Source organism: Arachis stenosperma, chromosome 6, assembly GCF_014773155.1.
Source record: "Arachis stenosperma cultivar V10309 chromosome 6, arast.V10309.gnm1.PFL2, whole genome shotgun sequence".
NCBI lineage: Eukaryota > Viridiplantae > Streptophyta > Magnoliopsida > Fabales > Fabaceae > Arachis > Arachis stenosperma.
The window spans coordinates 18152318-18177108 of NC_080382.1; the positions used below are offsets into that span (position 1 = coordinate 18152318).

The 24791-nt window shown below is 30.2% G+C and overlaps 3 protein-coding genes across 3 annotated transcripts; 1 reads left to right on the forward strand and 2 right to left on the reverse strand.

Moving 5' to 3' along the window:
- The first annotated feature begins 1673 nt into the window (after window positions 1-1673).
- Window positions 1674-2305, forward strand: LOC130932497 (non-specific lipid transfer protein GPI-anchored 16-like). The gene is made up of 2 exons (XM_057861827.1): window positions 1674-2040; window positions 2125-2305. Exons 1-2 carry the CDS (start codon window positions 1689-1691, stop codon window positions 2163-2165), a joined length of 393 nt encoding a protein of 130 aa, XP_057717810.1. The 5' UTR covers window positions 1674-1688; the 3' UTR covers window positions 2166-2305.
- A 14-nt stretch (window positions 2306-2319) lies between these two features.
- LOC130932496 (sucrose-binding protein-like) lies at window positions 2320-4093 on the reverse strand. Its single transcript, XM_057861826.1, has 5 exons — window positions 3635-4093; window positions 3390-3565; window positions 3248-3310; window positions 2913-3176; window positions 2320-2844 (listed from the first exon to the last, which is right to left on the reverse strand). The coding sequence occupies exons 1-5, from the start codon at window positions 4080-4082 to the stop codon at window positions 2395-2397; spliced, it is 1401 nt and encodes a 466-aa protein (XP_057717809.1). The 5' UTR covers window positions 4083-4093; the 3' UTR covers window positions 2320-2394.
- A 1489-nt stretch (window positions 4094-5582) lies between these two features.
- Window positions 5583-9762, reverse strand: LOC130932494 (type IV inositol polyphosphate 5-phosphatase 7-like). The gene is made up of 13 exons (XM_057861825.1): window positions 9226-9762; window positions 9027-9129; window positions 8580-8648; window positions 8230-8317; window positions 8023-8127; window positions 7320-7926; window positions 7031-7224; window positions 6853-6961; window positions 6630-6775; window positions 6415-6542; window positions 6262-6293; window positions 6108-6177; window positions 5583-6001 (listed from the first exon to the last, which is right to left on the reverse strand). Exons 1-11 carry the CDS (start codon window positions 9253-9255, stop codon window positions 6265-6267), a joined length of 1608 nt encoding a protein of 535 aa, XP_057717808.1. The 5' UTR covers window positions 9256-9762; the 3' UTR covers window positions 5583-6001; window positions 6108-6177; window positions 6262-6264.
- Between the last annotated feature and the right edge of the window lie 15029 nt (window positions 9763-24791).

Here is a 24791-nt window from a genome sequence, read left to right on the forward strand (position 1 = left end):
AAGCTATGGATATGGCAACTCTGTACAAATTTTTGTTATCAAAATATAGCGATAAAGTGCCTAATTTATCCAGTAATATGCTAGACATTTAATTGATGTATCTGATAAGTAATAGTTGAAATTTTAAATATATTTAATTTAGAGGGGATTAGAATTTATTTTATTTATGTTAAATTTTTTTTATTTCTTATTATATATAAATTTAGACTTGTATTATTATTATTATTATTATTATTATTATTATTATTATTATTATTATTATTATTATTATTATACTGAATTTTTATTAGTATTTTTTTATGGAAAAATGTTAGATATTATATATTTAAAAAGTTTGATTTTTGTTATTAATGTAATATATATAAATATAATTTTAATTTAATATAATTGTTCAATTAGAGTAAATTAGTACAAATTAGTCCTGGATTGTATGTGAAAAATAGAGTGAGTTAGCCACAAAAATAGTGTAATTAAATAATCCGACGTTAGCCACAAAAAAAATGTGGCCGAAAAACCCGGCCTGCACAAATTAGCTACGGATGAAGTGTAGTAGAATTATATTTTTTTATTTAATTATTCTTATTTAGCCACGGCATTATGCGTGGACAATGATATACAAATCGTGGCTCTTTGAAGGTCTCCACGATGTTTAAAATTGTGGCTAATAACGCTAAAATCGTGGCAAATTGAAAATGCAACCCCCGATTAGCTACAAATATTCTTTCGTGACCAATATATAGTTGCTACGGTTATCTTCGAATTTAGCTACAATTTTTTGTGTGGCTAAACCCCTTATTTCTTGTAGTGTTTGGATAAGTGAGCAAGCCACGCAACTTTATTCCATCTAATAGGTATTACACAAATCTTTTTGTTTTTTTTTCCACCAAAAATATTGAAGCAAGTAGTGGGATAACTTGTTCTAGAGGGAAGAGGGTACTTTTGCGGTTCTAACCCATATTCCTTTTCTTTGCAGTCTTGTCATCCCTCGACTCTCTTTTCGGCAGAGAAAGGCAACAGCTTGTTGAATCATTGAGCAGAAGAGGAATTTTGTCCTAGCTAGCTTCCTTTCTTGGGTGAGTTTCGTATATATGGGAAAAACCAGTTTTCAATTAAACTGTTGACCCATAAAATTATGAATATTATGTTCATGTTCTGCACCTTTTAATATATGGATGGTCTTCTATACAAGTTATTATTATGTATTCTGAGGTATAGAAAAAGATTTAGTCTTTCTAATCAAATTTATGTCACAAACTTTAAAGTGATTTTGTTATAAATACTTATTAATGACTTGTTAGTCAATTAATATATCAGAGTTATAATTTCCACCAAGAATATCTAATAATAAAAGCGATGGAATTTGTTATAAATAGCTTTTGTGATGTTTTCATTTCAAAGAGTCCAACACACAGCATAAAAGCGAAGAATTGAACAATTTTAGAATTCACATATAACAAGTGAAACCCTCATGGCACATGAACATGCATTTCTTAGCAAGATGCAAATATGGAAAGTTGTTCATTATATTCTTGCCCACCATACCAAACTTATTAGACACTAACCTGGTGGGGAAAATGTATGTTAGCTAAGGCAGTTGAACTCCTCATTCAAATTCAAATCTAATTGAACGTTGCATTATGTATATATAAAAGTCATTTCCTAATTAACTTCAATGCCATTCACTAACAATGAAGATGATGCTATCATCAGCAATAATAACTACCCTTTTGTTGATGACTTCAACAATAAAAATGGTTGATTGTCAGACTCAGAATAGCATAGCATGCACAATCTCCATGATGAGCAGCATCACCCCATGCGCCAACTTCATCACCGGAAGCGGCAACAACAACGGCGGTGTGACGCCGCCATCAAGCACGTGCTGCGATTCATTGCGCGCTCTGATGAGTTCAAGCATGGATTGTGCTTGCAAGGTTTTATCTGCAAATGCTCCAAATCTGCAACTTCCTATCACACAAGCTGTTGCCATCTCCCTTGCAACCGCATGTAACATTAATGGACTCTCTGCACACTGTAAAGGTACCTATTTATTGAATCAACCACTTTCAAAAATTTATGAACAAGTTTAAAATTCAAAACTCTCATGTCCAAAAAATTCGACAGGAGAGGTGGTGGAAGCAGAATCGCGGGCAAAAACACCGTGAATTACTAGACCGGTAGCGATGACTCATCTTCCATGGCACGTTTATCATGATCCTCTGTTTTCCACATTTATCTAAGAATGTACGACGAACATTATCATGATTTGTGACTTTAATTGCATTATTACGTGACCATCTTATTATTTCTCCGATTTACATTACGGTCTCGGTTTCTACACATACACACACCATGCGCATATATATATATTCACGCATAAGCTGTGGCACCAGATCAGTGGTCATAATAGTCGTCATGCTGAGGGCCAGGGAAGAAGAAAGTCTCTGGTCTGCTGAAAATCTCATCAACCTTCTCCGCCGGCTGCATGAAAGTGAGTTGCTTGGCATCTTTGTCCATTGCACTCATGACGTTATTTTTCCCCGCAAGAGCATGAATCTTGTTCCCTCTCGCATTTACCTCGTAACACACTATGTGAAGATCATCTTCCTTCCCAGCTCCAACCAAGAATGGATGCCCCGCTGGAACCACAAACACCATTCCTTCTCTCAGCTCCGAACTCAACCTCTGGTATAAAGCCTTATCCTTTGCTCCTCCTCCTCTTCCTCCAGAGTAGCGTGAAGAAGACACGTAGTGTGGACACACTATCTCCACATACCCTTTCCCCTCTCCCACAATGCATATTTTTGTTGCCCTCGTTACGTAAGACGGAGCAGTCATTGAACCCTATAAGCAACTTGTTAGATACATAACTATAAAAAGAAAATTTATGTATGAGAACATTTTTAGTTTACCCGGGTGATGTTGGAGAAACTGAGGACGAGGTTGAGTTCATTGAGCTCGAAAGGCTTATCAAGAGAGGATTGGTAGAGGCGGCCATATTGGTTGGAGATGTAGGGACGGGTTCCCAAAAGATTGAAGGGACCACCCGATTGGGTGCTAAAGGGCCAAAACCCTTCCTTAACCTTGCTCAATGCTTCCACTTCCTCCCTTGCTATCTTGAATATGGTTCCCTCTAATTCTTCATGGAAAACCCCCCTTATCTTCTCCCTTGGAGTCTGATTTCACTTTCAATCAAAACATTATTCATAACAAAATTATTTTTAAAACTAGTTTAGTTTATGTCTACCTGGAGTGCAGCTTCAAGTTTGTCCATACTGAATGCTGTGAGAAATAGTTCCGGGTTAAATGCCTGCAATGCCATGCATAACTTGTTTTGATCTTATTCTTATGGCTTGTAGTAATGAGTTAAAGAGAATTAATGAATGAACCTTATAGTCTCCAGGTGTAGTGAGAGGTATAAAGAGATTGGCAAGGACAAGGTTCTGATTCTCATTTTTGTTAACGAAATAGACTAGTGTGCCTGCTGCTACCCTCATCATGTCTCCATCTTCAAGGTTGAACCTATCCGTTTTGTCTTCTCTCACCAACCCAATTACCGCTCTCCCTATAATTAACAATTCCACAATATAATTATGATTAAATTAAAAAAAGAAAGAAAGAAAGAAAAAGGTACCTTTGAGTACAAAGATAACGGCATCGGAATCAAAGTAAGTTGGAGAGGTGAAAGTGTGTCCCTTAGCTTCCATAGTGACCAAAACATAATTGCTAATGCCTTTGAGGATCTTGGATCTTCTACTGAACTTGTTCAAAACCCGAACTCTTCCGTCTTGTGTTTCCAACCTGGTCCTAAAATCTTCAATATCAAACACATAAGGATTCTGAGTCTCCATCGTGGTTCCCTCTTCTTCTTCTCGCTCTTTCTTCATTTGATGGTACCTCTGGCAACTGCGAATGCATGCTTGCTTGTCACTCTTGGAATACTGTTGCTGGTGGCCACACTGGTGCATGCATGTTGTGAGCTCAGGGTCTTCTTCTTCCTGCTCCTCATGTCTGCTGAGAGCAGCTAATAAGTTGGTGCATAGAGAGAGCAGAATAATGAAGAGAACAAGCTTGGTTTTCATAGGTTGCAGTCCTAGACTCCTAGTTATTAAGAAACATAATGAAGAGAATAATGTGTGTAGGTATTATATATTGTGTGGTAGGTAGTAGGGACTAAGGATGAGTATGCAATATAGGAATAATAATGCTGGCACTTGGGAGTGGGGATGATTATAACATGCACAAGGACAAGTGTATACCAAGCCTTTAGGTGTCACGAAATTGAAAACTAAATGTCTAAATCATCAACACATTGCCAACTACTTTGCTACAATGCACAAACCCATCACAAATAATAATAATTTTTTTTAAATATACTCGTATATCAATATTTTAGTAAATTTTGACGGTTGATCTTAATTATATATATTTTTTATGATAAATATTATTTTATCCTTTTTAAAATAATTTATAAATTATCTTTTTTGATATGTCGTATTTTAATATTTATTTATTTTAAATTTTTAGTAAAAATTATTGGATAACTAATTTATCTAATCAAATAAAAAATAAAAAATTAATTTCAAATCATTAAAATCTGTTAAAATTTTAACAAAATATTTAAAAAATGATGTTATATATTACTTTTTTATTTTTTACACAAAATTTTTGATTTTTAACAAAGATTAAATAAAAATTCAGACTTTCATAAAAAAATAATTATAAACTAGTTACATTAATTTTTAAAAAATAAGATATAAAATATTTCAATTTCTTTTCTTATTTTTCATATAATTCGAAATCAAATTGTATTAAATAAATTTTTAAATTTAAAGATCTATTTAACACGATAAATTTTTTAAATTAAAAATTTTTACAGTAATACTAATTTGTGTTTTTATTTTTAATTTGTCACATTAATATTTTAGTTTAGAATTTGGTTAATATAAGAAAATTTTTAAATTAATATTTTAATAAATATATAACAAATGTATTTAAATAAACATCGAATTAAAATGTGACACAGAATAATTTATATATTACTTTAAAAAAAATAGGATAACATTTATTATTTTTTATAATTAAGATTAATAATTAAAAATCACTAAAATATCAATAATATATAAATATACTTAAACTTTTTTCCAAATATATCTTTGCATCATTCTATTATGCATATATTAGGGTAGTTATAATGATTATGGTATTTTAAAAATATTATTAAAATATAAAAGAAATAATATTACCAAAATATCTATTGACATTAAACTATCAAATTGACCAAAAACTAGAACAAAACATTTTTAAAATGAAAAATTATTAATATATAAAATAATAAAATAAGTGATTAATTGTCATTAAATTTGTTACTTTTATTATATATTTTTTCTATTATTTTAATTTAGAAATAATTAAATATATATTTTTTTTCATTTTACCACCAACCTTTTTGGGTTTATTGGTTGGTTTTATAGGAGGCTGATCCAAAAATTAAACCACATGTTCCTTGGAGAGGAATGGTTTGCTCTTCTTCACCAAAAAGGCAAAAACACATTATTTTCTCTTCTAATATTGTATTTTTCATAAAAGAGAGGAAGACAAATGGTATTACAGTAAGGCTGCAACCTTGATGGGACCATATCTTAGGTTATGACAACTTAATAAATGTGAGACATCTCGGTAAGTAAATGATAATAAATGCAATGTTTGAAGTCCTTGATGGTCCATGTCTTATGTTTGACAACTTTAATGAGAGTCATTATCATGAAACTCAGAATCTCTTTATATCTCTAAGTAGATCAAAATCGATTATTGAGCTACTGCACTTTGCAATATCCACTTCTTTATCCTATATCGTTAAAACAATTATTGTGTCACTCTTCATTACAAGGTTAACTAACTAACCACTTTAGAAAATAGAACACTTTTTTTTTGTGTTAATGAATAAAATCAATATTATTTGGATCTGAAGTTTGCCAGACACATTTCAATTCTTCAAATCCTGCAAAGATCACAAAAACAGTAACAAAATTAATTTTCCTAAACCAAGTAACCAACTACTTGTTCAGTTGTGATTCTGTAATTAGTAGTAGCATGAGTTCATATACATTATCTTGTTAATGAGAATTCAGATTGAGAGCCTCAGGTATTCAAGAGTGCTTGGCAAAACCATGAACTCTGCAACTTCCACAATGAGGTAGTGAAGAAAAACAAACATTGATGCTAAGAAAAGGAAAGAGGCCGGTAAAACTTTAAACTAACCTTCTATGGAAACATGATAGTAACAGCTGCACCTGCCAGCAAGAGGAGGGGACCATGTCGTAAGGAGAATGGAGTGACAGACATGTTCAAATTCAAATGCATGCTTTTTTAAAGGAAATTCAAATCAGTGTAGTCATAATTAATTGGAGTAACTAGAGCTTCTTTGATCAACTTCTGCTGAGAATATGCTATACACAGGTCTATGATCAGAGAATCTTGATTCCCCACGAACATAAGATAATTGGTGAAGGCCTTTCCCATGCCATAAGATTCTATCACACCTTGAGAAAAAAAAGCATGCATTATTTTGATTGTTTTCTATTTCCATTAACCACTTATCTGATTGATACAAGAACTAAGAACACTACCATGCTGGAGTTCTCTTTTGTTTTGAATGTCTTCCATCTCCTGCATACCTGTCTGAGTTGTTTGAATACTTGTATGTGGGAGGGAAGTATATTTTCCCTTCGTTCCATCCTTCGAATACTCGACCTTGCCTCTGCTCTATTCGCAGCTGAAAGCAAAAGATATCAAATGGTGAGTAAGGTAAGATTTGAGAAAGGAACAAAGGGAAAAAAGAAAGCAACATACTTGGTCATTCTCTAACAAGTCCTTCCAGTTATGCATCTCAACAAGAGCTTTCGCCGCACGATAAGAAAGGGCTACCCGATAATTTAAATCCCCCAGCCAAATTATTCGGCTACACAAGTTAAATTTAGATTCAGAATTCGAAAGACTAATGATAGGATCATAGAGGTGAAGAGCTTACTCATGTTCCAGAATTGTCTGAGGTGAATAATGGTCACTGGTGCCTTGGACAAGGGGAAACCTTGTCTTTCTCAGAATTTCCATTACATCTAAGTTTCTCCTTAGCTCATCACCATCCTTTTGCCCTGAAGTCAAATGACTACAGATGAAACAAAAGCTTGTTTGGTGCAAAGACATGCTAATTGATATTGAACCCTGGACATAACAATATACAAGACTATGAGAATTTCTTAATTTCTTTTCCCTTAATTCAGCCATGTTATAATAGAATATGACCAAGTCAAATGCACCTTGTTTCCAAGATATCCCATCAAACCTCTGCCAACAGAAGACACCTTCAAGCTGTGAATATAATCTCTGATATCACTTTTCACCCAAACTGTTAGAAATATCCCCACCATTTGCTTACTAGCAACCAAACAATATCTCGGTTGCCCTGTCTGTTTCTCAACATCCTCCATAGGGAAACAACCGCTATATTGCACTGGCGAATATGATGCCGTAACTGGGGAGTCCCCAGCTCCATTTTCATCATCTGAAGAACCCCATCGGTAGTCACTAGGCCTGTGAGCATATATCATTCTATCACAGACGCTGAGACGCCGATCAAAGCTTGGTTGTGGCAGTGAGATGTCACTATCCATCTTCATACTATGACTCAAGGATTGGAAAGACCTTCTATGGAGGAAAGAGGTTGTCTTCTGCCTCATTGATCCCTCAAAATCAGCTTCAATCTCTATAATAGGATCAGAGAGTGGTGATGGAGTGTGGCATCCACCACTTGTTCCTGGAAGACTGTTAAGGGTCTTCCTAATAAGTGCAAGCCATTTCCTTGCAGGGCCATTGTCTTCTGTTCCCAAAATGTTACCAGCATTAAGAGGTACAATTTCTTGAAACCTGAGGCCAAAAAGAAAATGCAAAAAATTTCTCAGCAAGAAATGTTGCAGAACAAAAGGTGACTTACACATTATACAACCGGCATTAGTAATTTACCCAAGAACATAGATATCAGCGGGTGGAGAGGTGTGAAGCCAATCTTCAAGGTTCAAATAACTTGGAGGTGACTTCCCTGCTACATTCCAAGTGGCAACAAAGATTCTGCATGCAGAAGGAATAAAGAACTCAATAAAACAGAAGATCCTTAGTTCTTGTTGTTATAACAAGATAGTTTAGTACAACAAAGAGCTACATGAACCATACCTATAATTATACACTTCTGTAATCTGAGCTTGATCAAGGTCATTCTTACCTCCATGAATTCTGTCTGAGAATCTTCTGCTTGGTTTATCTGAATTTCAAATGAAGATAAACTAATGAGATTAGTAGGAGACAATAGCAGCAAAAAAAGTCAACAACAGTGACCACAACAAAGTCTTATCTCACTAAGTGTGGTCGGCTACATGCATATTAATAGACACAAAATTCTGAGATTGTAGCAGCAAAAAAGTTGTATTCAAAAATTCATTTTATCTTTTACCAATTTGGAGGGGTTTGGGGTTTGGGAATGGTGTGGTCCAAGGTGATAGATATCAAGGTTTAAGAAATTGAACCTGTTTTGCTTTTTTTGATGGTGCATGCCTCCTTCTCTGAATAGTTGCTCTTCCTCTCTTCATCAATACCTGAAAAAGGAAAAACCATAAAGTAAATAAAGCTGTGCTCTTTCCACTGTTATTTAATCATGTCACTCAATCAAACACAGCACAACAAAACAAAACAAACAATTTTTTTTGGGGGTACCAATAATGGTGGGAAAAACCATGGAAGCTGGAAAACAACATAACTAAAGGTAAATCAAATAAACAAAGAAAGAAAAGAAAAGAACATTGCTCACAAAAGCTAAACAGAATTGAGGGTGTGTTATTGAAAAGATGTATGTATAGTTAACTAGTCTAGCAATTTAAAAAGTAAATAAAAAAAATCTTTTTAAATGAAAGCTAAGAATCCCAATTCTAGAGTTCTAGATTGCATTGAAGCCATGTGGAAAATTGGTCAATTACCTTGATAAAGGACATCATCATCAACATCATCATCTGCTTGAAAGTTATCAGTTTTGCACTTGATATTGAACCACTTCTTGACCAATGTCTTGGGCCATGAAAGCTTCACCAAATAAAGAAGAGAGTAAGCAATGGCTATGACAGAATGCAATTGCAAATGAAGCTTGGAAGCACAAATGCCATTTTTCTTAAATCAAACCTTGCTTTTCTTGGAGTTCTCATCTCTCATTGTTCTTGGAACAACTTCATATATCTTTATGGAGTTAGTGAGTGATATGAATATCTGTTAGTTATTCCTTTTAAAAAAAAAAAAATCTTTTTTCCTACTTAAATAGGGAAGCTAAGTTTATATTGAATTGCTGGTTATGTTGATGTATCTATTCAAACATATAAAAATAAGGTAGAAGAAACAAAAAAGAAGATGGCTTTGATTATGAAAGCAATTGGGTGAAGAGGCCAAGCAGAGGAGTAAAATAGAGGAAAGAATTGAAGTAAGTCTCTGTTTCTGATCATATTTTGAGAAAATGTGGCAGCCCAGTTGGTCATCTGCAACTATCTTGAAGTTGCAGCTGTGAAGTTTGAATCTTTATGGAGAAAGGGAACTGGAAGATGAACAAGTATGAAGATCTTGGAGAAGGCCTTGAAGAAGACAAGGCAATGTAGAAGACCAGAAGTAAGTGTGTGTGTGTGTGTGTTTGGGTTCTGTAATGAGTCAGAAACAGAAACAGAGAGAGAGAGAGTTGCAATTGCAATGCTTATATATCAATGGTGACCCACTCACACACTCACATTCACCAAAAAAAAAAAAAAAATACAAAAATGATAAGCAAATAAGGCTAATTTTTTTTATATGAAAAAATATTAGTGTTGTTGTTAAAAATGAAATTATTTGATGTAATATGTGGGTAGATTTTATTTAGGTGAGTTTTATGGTATTTTTGTTATGATGCTTAAATTGCTTAATTTATCTTTTAAAGTAAAAAATAAAATGTTTAAAGTAAAAAATAAATCATGTAAAATTTATTAAATATTATTTATTTATCCTTTTTAGTAACTCAAGTACAATGTGATAGGTACTATAACATTCATATTTTACTTAATATACAAGTGTGTATTAAACACCTGTCATTATTCTAACAATATGTAAAATACGTGTTGGACACATTTTTTATATATCCATAATATTGTAATACATTTTAAATCAAAACACCATTTTTATCACCATATTAAAAATAATTTTTGAGCAAAGGCTAATAACTTGTTTTTAAAAAATTACATTTAACAAATCAATGATAGTGAACACCAAATTTATCAGCTATTAATATAAAAAGTTTTGATAATTTGTGTTCTAAAGATATAAATTAAGCATATTATAAAAAAATTATTTTATAAAAATTATTTTTTTACATTTTAATGTATTAAATACATTAAAATTATTATAAAATATCTATTATTATAACAAAGTTAATTAAATTTTAATATAAAATATGTATTAAAAATAAATTAAATAATACATATATTTATATATAGTTAATTTTAATAAATAAATATATAACATAAATACAAAAAAATAAAAGAATTTAATACGATTATTCAATCTAATTCATGCATTAAGATGATATAATGAATTTAAAAATTAATTTTTTTTTACTAGTATAACAATATATGATTGATTATTTATGCAAAATCACTTTATACTAATAATGTATAAAAATTAAATTATATAAGTTTTAAATATTAAATTAATAATATACTTTTTCTTATTTTTAAAATTAATTATTTACTTAACATTTTCAAAACTATAGAAAAAGATGTGTATGTTATTATAAGTGTGTTTGATACTACATAAAAATACAAAATATAATACAAAGACGCTTTAGTACAAAAAATTGTTTGAACAAAATATATATATATATATATATATATATATATATATATATATATATAATTTAAATTACTACATCAGAAAATTTTTTTGGGTACATACTTTGATGATTATTTATTTTATTATAGAATAATGTTAGGGGCCAGCAACTTTGATATTTTATAACCATCAATTGACCATCAACAGTGTTTTTAATGGTGTGAGATTACATCCAATAATGAGAAATTACTCATTTTTTTTTTATGATTAAATGCTGACTAAAAAACACAAAAGCTACTGATCCCTAGACTTTCCCTTTATTATATTATAAATGGCATGCACTAACAATATTATATGCAAGTTCTCCCATTTAAACCTTCTTGGTTTACGTCGTGAATTTACGATGTAACGAATTCTTCAAACTTTACAATTTTTTATTCTAAAATGTAACTTTTAGAACGAGAATAGGAGTAAATGCCTATTGGTATCATGAAAGTGTTATATTACTCTACTAATTAGAAATTCATATAAAATCATTGCTGTTTAATTAAAACAATTTTTAAATTATATTAGAATCGTTTATGCATTCTCTTAGCTTTCAATGTATACATATAGATGTCGTTTTTCAATGAATGATATTTGATCAAGGTATATCTTTTTAAATTAAATGTATAAGATTAGAATGATAAACCACATTTTCTACTAGCTATACGTAAGAAATATTTTGACTCTACTATATGTTATTTTTGAAATTGAGTCACTGAATCTAATTTTAAATCTCTACTTATAAAAAGTAGAGTAATTTATGCTAATAAATAAATAGAGTTTAAAATTACGTAAATGTCTTAAATTAGAATTAGTTATATGCTATTTTCTGAATATTTCTATATAAATCGAATTAAGTTAATTCAATTTACTATGTATATATTGTATCAATAATAAATCGAATCAACTTAATTATTTATTATGTTTATCCTAGCTATATAAATAGTAAATCTTACTTTTAAGTTAATCGGTTATGTATTATTCATTAATTTTAAAACATAAATATTAATAAAAAAATATTTTTTTTTGAATTTAAATAAAATTTCAAAAAATTAAAATGAATAAGAATAGAAATCTAACTTTTGTATTTTAGTTCAAATTTTAAAAAATTTATATTTTTATAAATTTATGAATTTAAAACAGAACAATAAATTATTTTTAAAAATTTATTAAAAATCATCATTTGACTCATTAGCATCTAAAAAATTATTATCGAGATTTTTAATGTTGAGAAGTTATAAAGTATAACGCATAGAAATTAAATTTTAAATTTTTTAGAATTAAAAATAACAAATAATTATATATAATATAAAAAGATCAATTATATTTATACAATATATAATTTAAAAAATAATTAAAATATTATATTAATTAAATTATAATTTAATTTATGAAACTAAATATATTACAAACGCTTTCATAACATTATTTCTAATTTAAATTTGGATTTTTTTTAAATATAAACCAAGATTCTTCTTAGTTGTAGAATTTTGTTTTGAGGCGAAGATAGAAGATTCTTGTTTTCACCTAAAAAAAGTTTAGCCATCAAATCCAAGATTCTTGTTTCACCCTTGCATTTTGTCTTGTTAAATTTGATCTTGATGTTCAAATCATGATGACATATTAGTTCCACAAACTTAATTGAAAGAAGCAGTTCAAGGCTAACCCAAATGGACCATAGCTCAATCTTCTTATAATAGTGGCCCACTAAATTCAGTGAAGGTTCCACTCCCATATCTATAAAGCGTTAACCCCAACCCTAGTCTATGTGTCTGTACGGATAATTAAAACCTGTTAACCTACCTAACACATAGACTTTGAAAAAATAATACTAAAACAATATTTATAGTTTTATAGAATTAATTAATTTGTTTCGTTCATAAAACTCAGAGATTTTTAACCTATTCAGATACTGATATGGACATAAAGTATATCCATATACAAATTTTAAAATTTTATAAGATATAAAAATATACATATATATAAAATATAAAATATTTTTTAATAAATTATAATAATATTTTATTAATATTAAAATTTAAATTAATTTTTTAATTATTTTTAATATTTTATTATATAATTATATAAAATATTTAAAATATTTTTTGTTTTAATAAATAATAATATATATTATTTTTAAATTTATTTTAAAAATATAAATCTAGAATAAAATTGAATATGTTGGCACGCGTAATGATATTTAGGTATGATTAAAAGTGTTTAAAAATTTTTTATTAAAATAAAATCAAACACACATATCAAGTAAGTGTTAACTTAAAATATATCGAATGCTTCTTCAGCGAAGTATCTATATCTATAGTTCATAAGATTTGACAAACATGTTCTCCATTATTAGTGAATTATAATTACTAATTGCTAGTGATGAGTTGCACGTAGTAAGCATGAAGATTAATTGATTGAGAAAAACCAAATCCTTGGTGTTTTTCTCTTCATTTAAGTTGTCTAAAGAATCATTCTATATGTAGACAATTATTTCCATCCATACAAATTTCATCTGGTTATTAATGATTCTTAAGAACTAGCTAGCTAGCACAAGCATTGATAATGCACATACATCACTTGTTGACTAAGGACCATAATAATAAATCTCAATTTCAATCCCAATCTGGCAGGTGAAGTGTCACAAATTTTATCTTCATTGCCCTTATAATGCTGCCAATGATGCTCCCATGAAAGGGCAGTATCAAAATTAAAGATGAATGGGTCCAAATTCATCATGCCATGCAGTATCTCTCTAAAGGGCTACCTTTACCCTACAAACAAATTCAATCCATTTTTCATTGCCTACTAACTAACAATCAAAGATTGCTACGTTGTCAAGGATTGGAAACCATTAACTATGGGAATGCACCCAATAATTGGATTCAATAATTATATACAACTATCTTAGGTATATATAAACAATTAATTGCTAATTAGTCACTGTATATAAACATATATCTTTGATATCTTACATAATATTACTATAAATAAATTTGATTATTCTATTATGATATATTTAATTATTTTAACTAATTATTTAGTTAAAAAAATATGTTAGTTAATATGTATAAGGATTAAGTACGATTTTGATTTTTAAAGTATAAATAAAAAAATTTTATTGTCTTTAGATTTTTTTTTTCCATAAAAAATCGTCCTTAAGATTCAGTTTAATTTTAAAATCGTTCTTTAACTAAAATATCCTTCTCCAACAACCCTTTTTCAACAAACTTTTTTCACCAAAATACTCAATTTCGCTTCTTCTTTTTCTTCTTCTTCATCACAGTATCAGCAAGAACAACAATAGAAGAATCAGAAGCAAAAACAATGTAATAAAAAAATAGAAACAGAAGAATCAACAATGTAATTAACAAATCAACAAATATCAAAGAATTAGAAATAGAAAAATCAACAATGTACGTAATAACAAGAAACAGAAGCAAAAACCAATACCAAATAATCAACAAATCTGCATTTCAAATATCAATGAATCAACAAAATTAAAGAAAAAAAAGAATTGAAACCCTACAGAACAACAGTGAGCATGCAAGGAGTAGTAGCAAGCAGCGAGCGAGTGAGGAGCAGGAGCAGAAACAGCGAGCAGCGCATAATGTCCTCCCTCGCCAATCTACTGGCTCGACGTCGGACACTAGCACAGGAGCAAAAACGGCAACGCGGCGTGCGACGTCCGTCCTCTCTCGCCGGCATCGTCACCACCTTCCTCTTCCCCTTCTTCTTCTTTTCCGTGGTTCTCTTTCTCTCTCTTAACTTCAAACATACACTCTTTCTTATGTTTTTTTTTTATTTTATAATTTTTTATTCGGGATAATTCGGTCTAAAATTTTAAAATTTAAGTAAAAAGATTGATTTTGTATAAAAAAAGGTTGAGGACAAAAAATTTTTCGATCTAAATCTTAGAGACTAAAATCATATTTAACCCTATATACAAATATAAAAAATGTTTGAAAAAGAATAAAAACTAGCTAAAATAAGTTTAAAATTATTTTATTTTATATTCATTGATTATCTCTAAAATATATACATAATATTAGATATAATAAATATATAATTTTAAATGTTATATACATAAAATTATAAATATTAAGTTAAATAAGATCATTTTAGATTATTATCTCTTTATTAATATTATTATATAATATATATACATAATAATTATTTTTTGTGTGTATCTAATATTTTTTAATAGGTGGAAATTCAGGTACAGCCGACTTCTAGGAATGGCAACGGGTCCCCATGGGGGCGGGGACATGCCCCCCGCCCCCCGCCCCCGCCTCCATTATCCGTCTCCGTCCCCGCCCCATCCCCGTGACGGGTAACGGGGGCCCCATATCCGCCAGGGACCCGAGTCTCCGCGGATATCCGCGGATTTTATAAAAAAGTAATAAAAATTGAAAAAAATTAGAAAAAAATTTAAAAAATAGTATATTGTATATAATTTAGTATTTTACTTACATCAATATCTACTTTAATATTATGAATTACATGTATAGCACTCAAATGCTTAACAAAAAATTCAAAATCAGTAAAATGATAAAAATTTTAGAATAATTATAACAAATGCTTATCCAAATCACAGTAATTATAATAGAAAAAGCAAACAAAGATAATGAAGATGATAACAAATGCTTAATTATAATCATATAAATTATATTTAACTTAATTCAATAATTATAACAAATGCTTAACAAAATCATAGTACACACAATGGGGTATTCTAGTCTTTTTACATAAACGGAGTTTAAACGGATCTCCACGGAGCGGGGACCTCTATCCCCGCCCCCGCCCCGTTTAATATACGGGGCCCCGTCCCCCGTCCCCGCGGGTACAAAATCGTCCCCATATCCGCCCCGTGACGGGTAAATTCCCGCGGATACCCGCCCCGCTGGAGATTTTTGCTATCCCTACCGACTTCACGTGAAGTTGATAATTGAGAATTGTTAGATAATTTGACTGATTTGACTAAATTTTTATCTAACAACTTTCGGTTATTAACTTTACGTAATGTCGACTGCACCTGAGTTTTCACCTTTCTAATAATATATTCTTCATTATTATATATTATTGAATCGCACGCGGTTTTCATGCTGAGCCAATAATAAATCGTCTATAGAAAATGAAGTTATCCACTTAGAATAATAATCTCACAATCATTTATGTAAACCTTTTTGTTCATAGAATTTCACAATAACAATAATAATAACAGTTTTGTTCTATTCGTATTTGAAAATTGATCAGAGGACAGTTAAAAGTTTGATTTGATGATTTCAATAGTTGAAATCTTTTATTAGATTCCTCGATCGGCTGTTTCTCTTCACAATCTGGCAAATTAAAGGAGAAGGGTACAACCTTGGTCCTGTTGTACTTGGTGATATTGTCGTTAATGTCATGGGATTTAATTTCTCAACTACACTAATTATATCTATATATCTACTATTTTCCTTCATTACTGCAAAATATTAATGATAGTATGGGACATCATAATAGGCATTATGGACCACCTACAAAGATTCAAAACTTTAATATATATACTTTCTTGTTTAGGGAAAGATAATATACGGTACCAAAGTTTAAATGAAAAATAATACAAAAGAACTGACTATCAAATTATATGTTGAACACAATGATAATTTAACGTATACTTATTAATTCAAAATAATTAAATAAAGGCGTCGACAGCTAGAATAGAAGTATATATATTAAGGTTAATTAAAGCTTTTGCTTCCTCGTCTAATTTTTCTCCCTTTAAACTATTAATGGATCTTATTATTCAATAATATTTAACCATGTAATAAAAATATATAATAATATAATTATAAAATAAAATACAAAATAATTGAATGAATTAAAAATAAAAAAATAAAAATAAATCTTTAATTGAATCAAAAGAAATCTTACTAGGAACCATAGAATTAAAAAAGAACAACAAAAGAAGAGAATTAGAATGTTAGAGAGCATACAAAAATTGTTTTTAATACTTAAATTTAAATAATTGACTTAATTTTTAATTATTTTTTATTATTATATTTAATTATTTTTATAATCAATATAGTATTATTATAAAATAGTGAGATTTTTTTTATACATTATGAAAATAGAAATAAATTAAAAAAAATTATAGTGGGGTCAAATTTATTTATTAAATGGGGGCAAATAAATTTTTATTCCATATACTACATGTAAATTAACAAAATTTTAGTGGGGGCACTTGCCCCCACATCCACTAAGGTAGATCCGTCCTTGCGTGAATGTACGAACGAGTCACTCGCCCTTGCGTTCTCTCTCACTCCGGCATCAGTCGGCGTTGCATCCAATGTCTCCACCATTGCTGCTCTTGCACGACGTGCCGAACATGCTGTCCACGAAGCCATTGTCCGCATTACGCTTCCGCGATCGCCGCGCCGCATCCTCTCTGCCGCTGTTGTCTTCATGTCACGCTGTTCCCCCTTCACCACCGTCATCTTGCCACGTGTAACCCCCTCCTCGTGGAGCTGCCGCTGTTGCGCTGCGCCGTTAGTTGCGATGCTCAGAATGTGTGCGGTGGTTCGCGTTTGCGCTGCCGCCGTGGCCTCCACCTCGACAATCTTCTGGGCAGTGCCGGTGCCCTCCACAACCAAACCCCGTTTTCACAATGCGCACTTTGCATGCGTAATTTTTTCCTCCGCAAGACCACTGTGGCACCCTCTCCCTTGCGATATACATTGCCACCATCCATCGCAACGCGCTCCCTTTATCGGTTTTCACCTTTTCAATCCGATAAAAGTCACCTCCACTAAAAGACACATGTATAAGAAGACACACCAAAAAAATACATCTACAAAAACATTCCTATTAGACACAGTTATAAAAAAAACACAACCAGAAAAAAGACATGATCCAATAAAAAAACACTTCCATTAGAAATTCGGTGCAGCGGTGACGGTGACATTTGTGTGGAGTCACAATGGTGGTACTAAGGACATTGGTAGTTAAAAAAAAAATAGGAGGAAGTGGTAAAATATAATTTTAAATTATGATAAATTTGAGTAATTGAGGTGTATTTTTTTTATTTGATGGGCTTTGGAGTTCAGCCAAATAAAAATTGACAAGAGTTGATAGAATCCTTTTTAGTTAAGTAGCAGGATTGAAAAGTTTACACAGGTTGCTACGCATAATTATTTTTTGGGTTTTGCTAGGTAAATAATAACTTTTGTGAATAATGGGTTTTAGAATTGGCCAAATAAAATAAAAAAATACTCCACTTTCAAATTATTCCCTAAACTCTAATATTAAGATAACCATCTGCACACCTAATGAATTGAACATCTATACATTATTAACTGTGCATGAATAAACCAAATCAAAAGGAATAACCATTCAATTAAAAATAATGAAATAATCATCTGCATACTTATTGAATTAAATATGTAACATATCCATTATTTATATTGTTTAATATTTTCATTGTCTATCTATACTTTTCCTTATTTTTTATTACATAAAAGCTCAAGTAATTGTGTAAAACTACAGAAGAATTCAATTCAACTATATACTCTCTTAGAGAACACTAATAAAAAAATTGATTATGTTGGAAAGAGATTAATATTTTTTTAATTTAGTAAGAGAATGAAATTTTTTTAGACCAAATGTATGTTAAAAAGATAAAAATTCATCTATAGTTATTTTTATATAAAATTAATAATAAAAAATATTAGATAATTTAATAAATTTAATTAAATTATTATTTAATAATTATCAACTATTAAATTAACATAAAAAATTATTGTATTTGAATTTTTCGCTATGATAAAAACATTTTCCTAGAACGGGGGAAAATAATTTTAAAAAAATGAAGTCAGTTGACTTTGTGAGTACTGAGTAATTGTCGAGGGGCTAAATTGATTAAGACTGATATTGATCGATAACGATGTGAAGTTTTTCACTCGCTTTATGCTTGGATGGTTTTCAGTTTTCACTCAACACAACTTCTTAATTAATTGTGTTATATATATATATATATATATTCATTTTGCTCCTTTTCATTGAACTATACAAAAGATATTCTCACTATTTGGTCATGCCATATGCCCTGTTAATTTATCATTATTTTCCGAGCTTTCACAACAATTTTTTTTAAAAAATATTTTGTACCACAAGTTCTTATTATACTCATAATCAATAAAAAAATGTCATTAAATAAAATTGTGAGTTATTAGTCATTCTTATTTTGACAGATATTTCTCTTATTAATTGTGACTATACTTTATATTTTATGGACAACATTAACACCAAATAAAACCTATATTAATCAAACCATATCATTGTAGAACCTTTTTTTTTTCAATATTTGATTATTAGAATTTAGGAGTGAATTTCTCAAAAATGACCTAAATTATATGTGATACACTATTGTAGGTCTTTACAATGACGTTTTGTTTTTTCATAATAAAAAAATATTATTATTACAAAATATCAATATCGTTTTATTTTTTTATAATTAAAAAATATTTTTATTACAAAATATTAATGATATTTTATACTGCTACTATAACAATATAAAATACTAAAATGATTAAATATTTTCGTATTTCACGTTAAAATCACCCGTATCATAAAAAAAATTAGCCTATCATTGTGACTTATTATATATGAACAGTTTTTTTTTTTTTTTTGAATTATAAAAATGATTTGAAACCTGCGCATGCAACCCTTTTTCTTGCATGTTGGATCATGATCAGTGGCAGTTTTCGTGGCAAGTTAAAGGGTACAATTTGGCAAGTTTGTACATATGCACATTGATTGTTTCCTCCTATAGGAAAATTCCACAAATATAGTATATGCTATGCTCTATATCCTTCAACAAGTTACGATGATGTTGATCTATGTTTTGTACAAATGCACAACTGTAGGAAAATGACTGGTATATATATATAAGATAATAAGATCCAATTTAATTATGGCTTGAATTGGAAAATAACCTTCTTGGTAAAAACACTTCACCCCACATACGATTTACTATAAAGGAACCATTCTTTTCTTTGTCCAGGCAGATCAACAGACACAAGAAAGCACAATCTATCTTTGCATGCTCACAACCTTATTTATTGTTATTCATTGTGTAATTCAGTGTTACGGTTTTGGAATAATATAATTTTTTTTTATGAGAAATGTTAGAAATTAGTATTATTACTAATAGAAATAAATAAAAAAATTGATTAGTGTTAACTTAAATATAAAATAGATTCAAGAAAAATATTAATTACTTAATATTTGTATATTTTTATACCCTAATTAAACTTGTGACAAATTATTATGATTATTTTTTTTTTTGACATAAGAAACACTTTCATTTAAAAAATAATCAAGCGATACTTATTACAAATGGCAGAAAACACATAAGACAGAATTAGTGACAAATTGTTTTGTTCAAAGTTAGAACTAACAACAAAACATATTTTTTGAAAAAAAAAATTCCTAATAATTAGTAGTCACTTGTCAGTACCATATATTTTAGTTTGTGAGATGCTTTAACGTGTTTGTATCTGCATGTCACTGTCTACATTACATAAAATTAATTGTTCATTCCTATAGCAAATATATATATATATAAAATAAATGAGAGAACAGTCACGGTAGAAGGCTCGTCATTTCAATCAAATTTAAAAGACGTGATGCATGCATATGCATGCTGTATTAGATCTCCAAGTTTTGATCTTTTAATTTTCAGTTTTGCACTCACGCTCGGTGAAAAGAAAACCAGTTTCAAAAATAGAAATGATTAAATTATTCATGTAAAATAAAAGTATTATGATTTGCAAATTATTTAAATACATAAAGTTGCATGAGTGACAACATGAAATATAGTTATATATATGGGCTAAGAAAGCTGGCAATTCAACAATTTCTTTCAATATCAAAATTTTAATTTTAACGTTTAGGCCATATTTCATATAAAAATTGGGTAATTATTTTTCTTTGATTTAGTCACAACTCATAATAGATAGTAAGTCAAAATAATAATAATACAAAGTTACAAACTAAACAAGAAGAAGAAGAAGAAGAAAGGAGGCAAATACCCATCTCTAGTTTTGATTCTGTAAATGTATGTTTTTCGAATGAAATGTGTATTGTATTTGTTAGACGTGTTTATGGGGATGCTCCGTCTCGGGGTCGGGTTGGGTTGGGTGAGAGATTGTGTTTTTTTTTTCGGTCTGGGCCGGTTTGTTGGTTCAGGCCATAACAAACAAAAGCTCTTTTTTAGGACCCTAAAATTTGATTAATTTTTTTTTCAAAGTAATTATTCAAATCCATCATGGGATTTTTAAAATTGGATGTTTTAATTTTTTAGGTCTCAAAATACAAAAAACATTTTTTTTTTTTTGGATACAGTCTTTTTACATTAATCACTAATAATAATCTCTGACATAGAACGTTAATTCATATGTGACATAGAACGTTAATTTCATACTCTCCAGGTAATCAAATTAATTAATAAACTGAGTAATATATATGTTGGGTTTAAATTGGGAGTTAATTAACTTAATTAATATATGGTGTTTTTGAGAGTAGGAGGGCTTATGTTCAAGCAATGAGGGAGTAACTTACAGCATGCAACGACATTTTCATTTCTTTCATTTCATTACTATATCCCGAGCATGACAATAGTTTTTAGTTTTTTCCATTTGAGCAGGGCTTATGTTCGTCTAGGTAATTTCATGCTCTCAATCCCCTTTATTAATAATTATTTTATTGAATTGTAAGAATCCTGTAATAGTTTTGATGCTGCAGATTTTGTTGAATTATGAGAATCCCCTTTATCAATCTTTTTTTTTCTAATTTTTCTTTTCAGCTTTGATGCTACAGATTTTGTTGAATTGTGAGAATCCTTTAACTCTATATTTTAATTTTTATTTTTAAAGTTATGGTTTCCTCATTAAAGAAAGTAACCATGATGATGTAGGGTAGGTGTGCATTCCATTGTTAACCTCTTTTTAATCATGATAATAAAATCCTTAACATCCCTGTTGTAAGTATCCAGAAAGTTTTGGTTTGTACTTTTATGCTTACATATTCCGTGTTGAGAATCATGAATGCAGTGAGAATCTGTCAGACAAATCCAGAGTATCAACCACGATCACTATACTTTGATGGTAACAATTTTGATTCTACAGGGATCTTATGAGCCATTTTGTATGTTTCCTCTAAACCAGGGATATTTACCTTCCTCTACAGGGATCTTATGGAGCACTGCTAGTTGATGGGCTTGGAGATGGTATCCTCTTAGAAGAACCAGACAAGGATTTTGAGTTCCTCAGAAATATATCTTTCAATTTGCTGCAAGGGTGCAGAATGAGAAACACAAAGACAGTATGTTGTTCAACCCTTTAACAAGACATAGGTTGAATTCGAAGGAATAGCATCTGTGATCTTTACTTCTATGTCTAATTTGTTGCATGAGTATGTGTCATGCCCATCATGTGGCAGAACATTGTTTGATCTTCAAGAAATAAGTGCATAAATTTGGGAAAAGACATCACACTTGCATGGTGTTTCCGTAATCACCTACTCCTAACTCCTTTCCTCTGTAAACCACACATCTCGCTTTTTTAACCATGCACTATGGTTTGCAAAGTTGCATAAAACAAGAAACTTTGCTATTTTTGTAATGTATTGTTGTCTCCTGCATCAAATTGCAATCATGGGATGCATTGTAAATGGACCTAGAGAGATGGCTGATGCAGACTTTGGTTAATTTTAAAAAGACACTGCTTCTTATTTGTTCAAGTATTTTCTAGCCCTACTTTTATTTCAACTTCTCCTTTTAACTACCTCAAGTACATATGCATTTGTCTTTTCAACCAGAGCTTACCTTTGCTATAACTGTTTACTGCATCTTCCCTCTCTTTGTGGTCTGTTAAATATGTTACCTTGTCATAGGTTCCCAAGGATTTCATCGCTATCTTACCGTGAGAAGCAATGGTGGACTAAATCAAATGCGAACTGGTGTAAGTGACTGCTTATTTCTTGTAAAGTCATGTAAATGGTAACGAATGAAATTCATGCTCTTCTGCCTATAATTGTATGTATGATAATTTCAAACTTTATTCAATGAGTTACTGGTATAGAGGAGAGAGAAGCTCATTTGAAAGCTCGATGAGTGATCCACAACTTTAGACTGTTATGGACTTTGCCATCACCTCTTCTTTTTTTTTAGATTAATTATTTGCATTTGTATGACTATTTGAGTAGTGACACAAATAGATGAGGATATTATATGCCTAATAATCTGGTCTTCACACAGGAGCTGCTTGGGAATTGTGAGGGTCAGATAAATAACAACAGGATATAAACATAGGAGTTTATTTGCTAGTATATATATTTGGAAGCTAGACATGTGTGATTGTTTGAGTAATAAGAAAGGTTCCATTTCCATTTCTTGCATCATTCTCCACTTGAGTATATACATAAGCCGCTAGTTATTCTACTCTCTGGTCTTCACTGAAGTTGAAATTGCTACAATGAGTTACTGGTGAAATTCAGTGTTCAATCTCCACTTGAATACTTGATCCTCTCAATTCTATAGAGACTTCTTACATGACTTAATATTTACTTGACCTACTGAGACTGCATATCGTTTTCATGTAAGATGTAATCCTTGTTGCTAAATCCAACATCTTAAAAATTGCTGCCACCATTATAATTTTTTTATAGATTGTCTACCCATAGAATAGCAAGAATGTTTAGATGGTAACTGCCATATCTTATTCCCTGTTATCTCTAGTCAATCTCTTATATTTTAGGATCAGAAGTGATCGATTTATGCAATGTGCATAACTAATCAATGTGCTATTTGAATCTGTCTGTGTGTGCATATTTCTATATTTCTTTCATTTAGTGGATAGCATTTGCATTGCAATTATGCAGATAGCAGACCGAAGCTGGTGGCAGGATCTGCTGAGGGATATTCTGGGCATGTTGACAGGAAGTTTAGGGAGGGAAGGATGAACCACCCGAAGGGGATAACATTTGATGACCGTGAAAATATCTACATTTGTAGATACTATGAATATGGCAATTAGGAAAATTAGTGACTCAGGTAGACATTATGTTAGCTATAGTCATGTATAGGACCTCTCTCCATGCCGGGTATTTTTTCATCTGAATCTATATATGGGATACCTAAAAGATAAGATATAAAACTTTCCCTTTAGTATTTTTGATAACTTACAAGTCCTCTGTTTGTATATATATATGTGGTTGCATTGTAGCTTATAGGCCATGTAATGTTTGATAACTTTATTTATTGAATTATGATTTTTGTTTTAGGCGTTACAACGATTGCCGGTGGAGGAAAATGGAGTCGTGGAAGGGGCCATGTTGATGGACCAAGTGAGGAAGCTAAATTTTTTTATGTACTGTGTATCCCTTTTCCTTTTCTTTTATATATGGAATGTTCATAGAGTTTAAGTGCTATAAGTATTTTTTTTTCTTTTTTGTTTATTTTATTTGCATAACGAAGTAAATTTGTACAATAATTATTGATTAATGAAAAATGCTATAAAAATTTCATTTTGTGAATTTGTGAATTTAATGAAATATTTCATGTTGTAGTAATTAATTTTAATATATTTATATTATGTATAATATAAAATAAAAAATAAAAAATAGTATAATATAACTAAAAAAAATGTTACTAAAGATTTTTGTAACATTTTTTAAGTGTTACAAAAAATATATATGGTAATATTTTTTAAAGTGTTACAAAAAATATCTATTGTAATATTTTTCTAAGTGTTACATAAAATATCTATTGTAACATTTTTTAAGTATTACAAAAAATATCTATGGTAATATTTTTT

What these genes read in the sequence shown, in the direction of transcription:
- LOC130932497 (XM_057861827.1), top strand. Translation starts at nt 1,689, where the DNA reads ATGAAGATGATGCTATCATCAGCAATAATAACTACCCTTTTGTTGATG. An exon ending in ACTCTCTGCACACTGTAAAG is followed by an intron (nt 2,041 to 2,124) that starts GTACCTATTTAT and finishes AAAATTCGACAG; the next exon opens with GAGAGGTGGTGGAAGCAGAA.
- LOC130932496 (XM_057861826.1), bottom strand. Translation starts at nt 4,082, where the DNA reads ATGAAAACCAAGCTTGTTCTCTTCATTATTCTGCTCTCTCTATGCACC. An exon ending in CTACACCTGGAGACTATAAG is followed by an intron (nt 3,311 to 3,389) that starts GTTCATTCATTA and finishes ATGGCATTGCAG; the next exon opens with GCATTTAACCCGGAACTATT. An exon ending in GTTTCTCCAACATCACCCGG is followed by an intron (nt 2,845 to 2,912) that starts GTAAACTAAAAA and finishes AGTTGCTTATAG; the next exon opens with GGTTCAATGACTGCTCCGTC.
- LOC130932494 (XM_057861825.1), bottom strand. Translation starts at nt 9,255, where the DNA reads ATGAGAGATGAGAACTCCAAGAAAAGCAAG. An exon ending in TGGGATATCTTGGAAACAAG is followed by an intron (nt 7,225 to 7,319) that starts GTGCATTTGACT and finishes TGTTATGTCCAG; the next exon opens with GGTTCAATATCAATTAGCAT. An exon ending in CAGACAATTCTGGAACATGA is followed by an intron (nt 6,962 to 7,030) that starts GTAAGCTCTTCA and finishes TAACTTGTGTAG; the next exon opens with CCGAATAATTTGGCTGGGGG.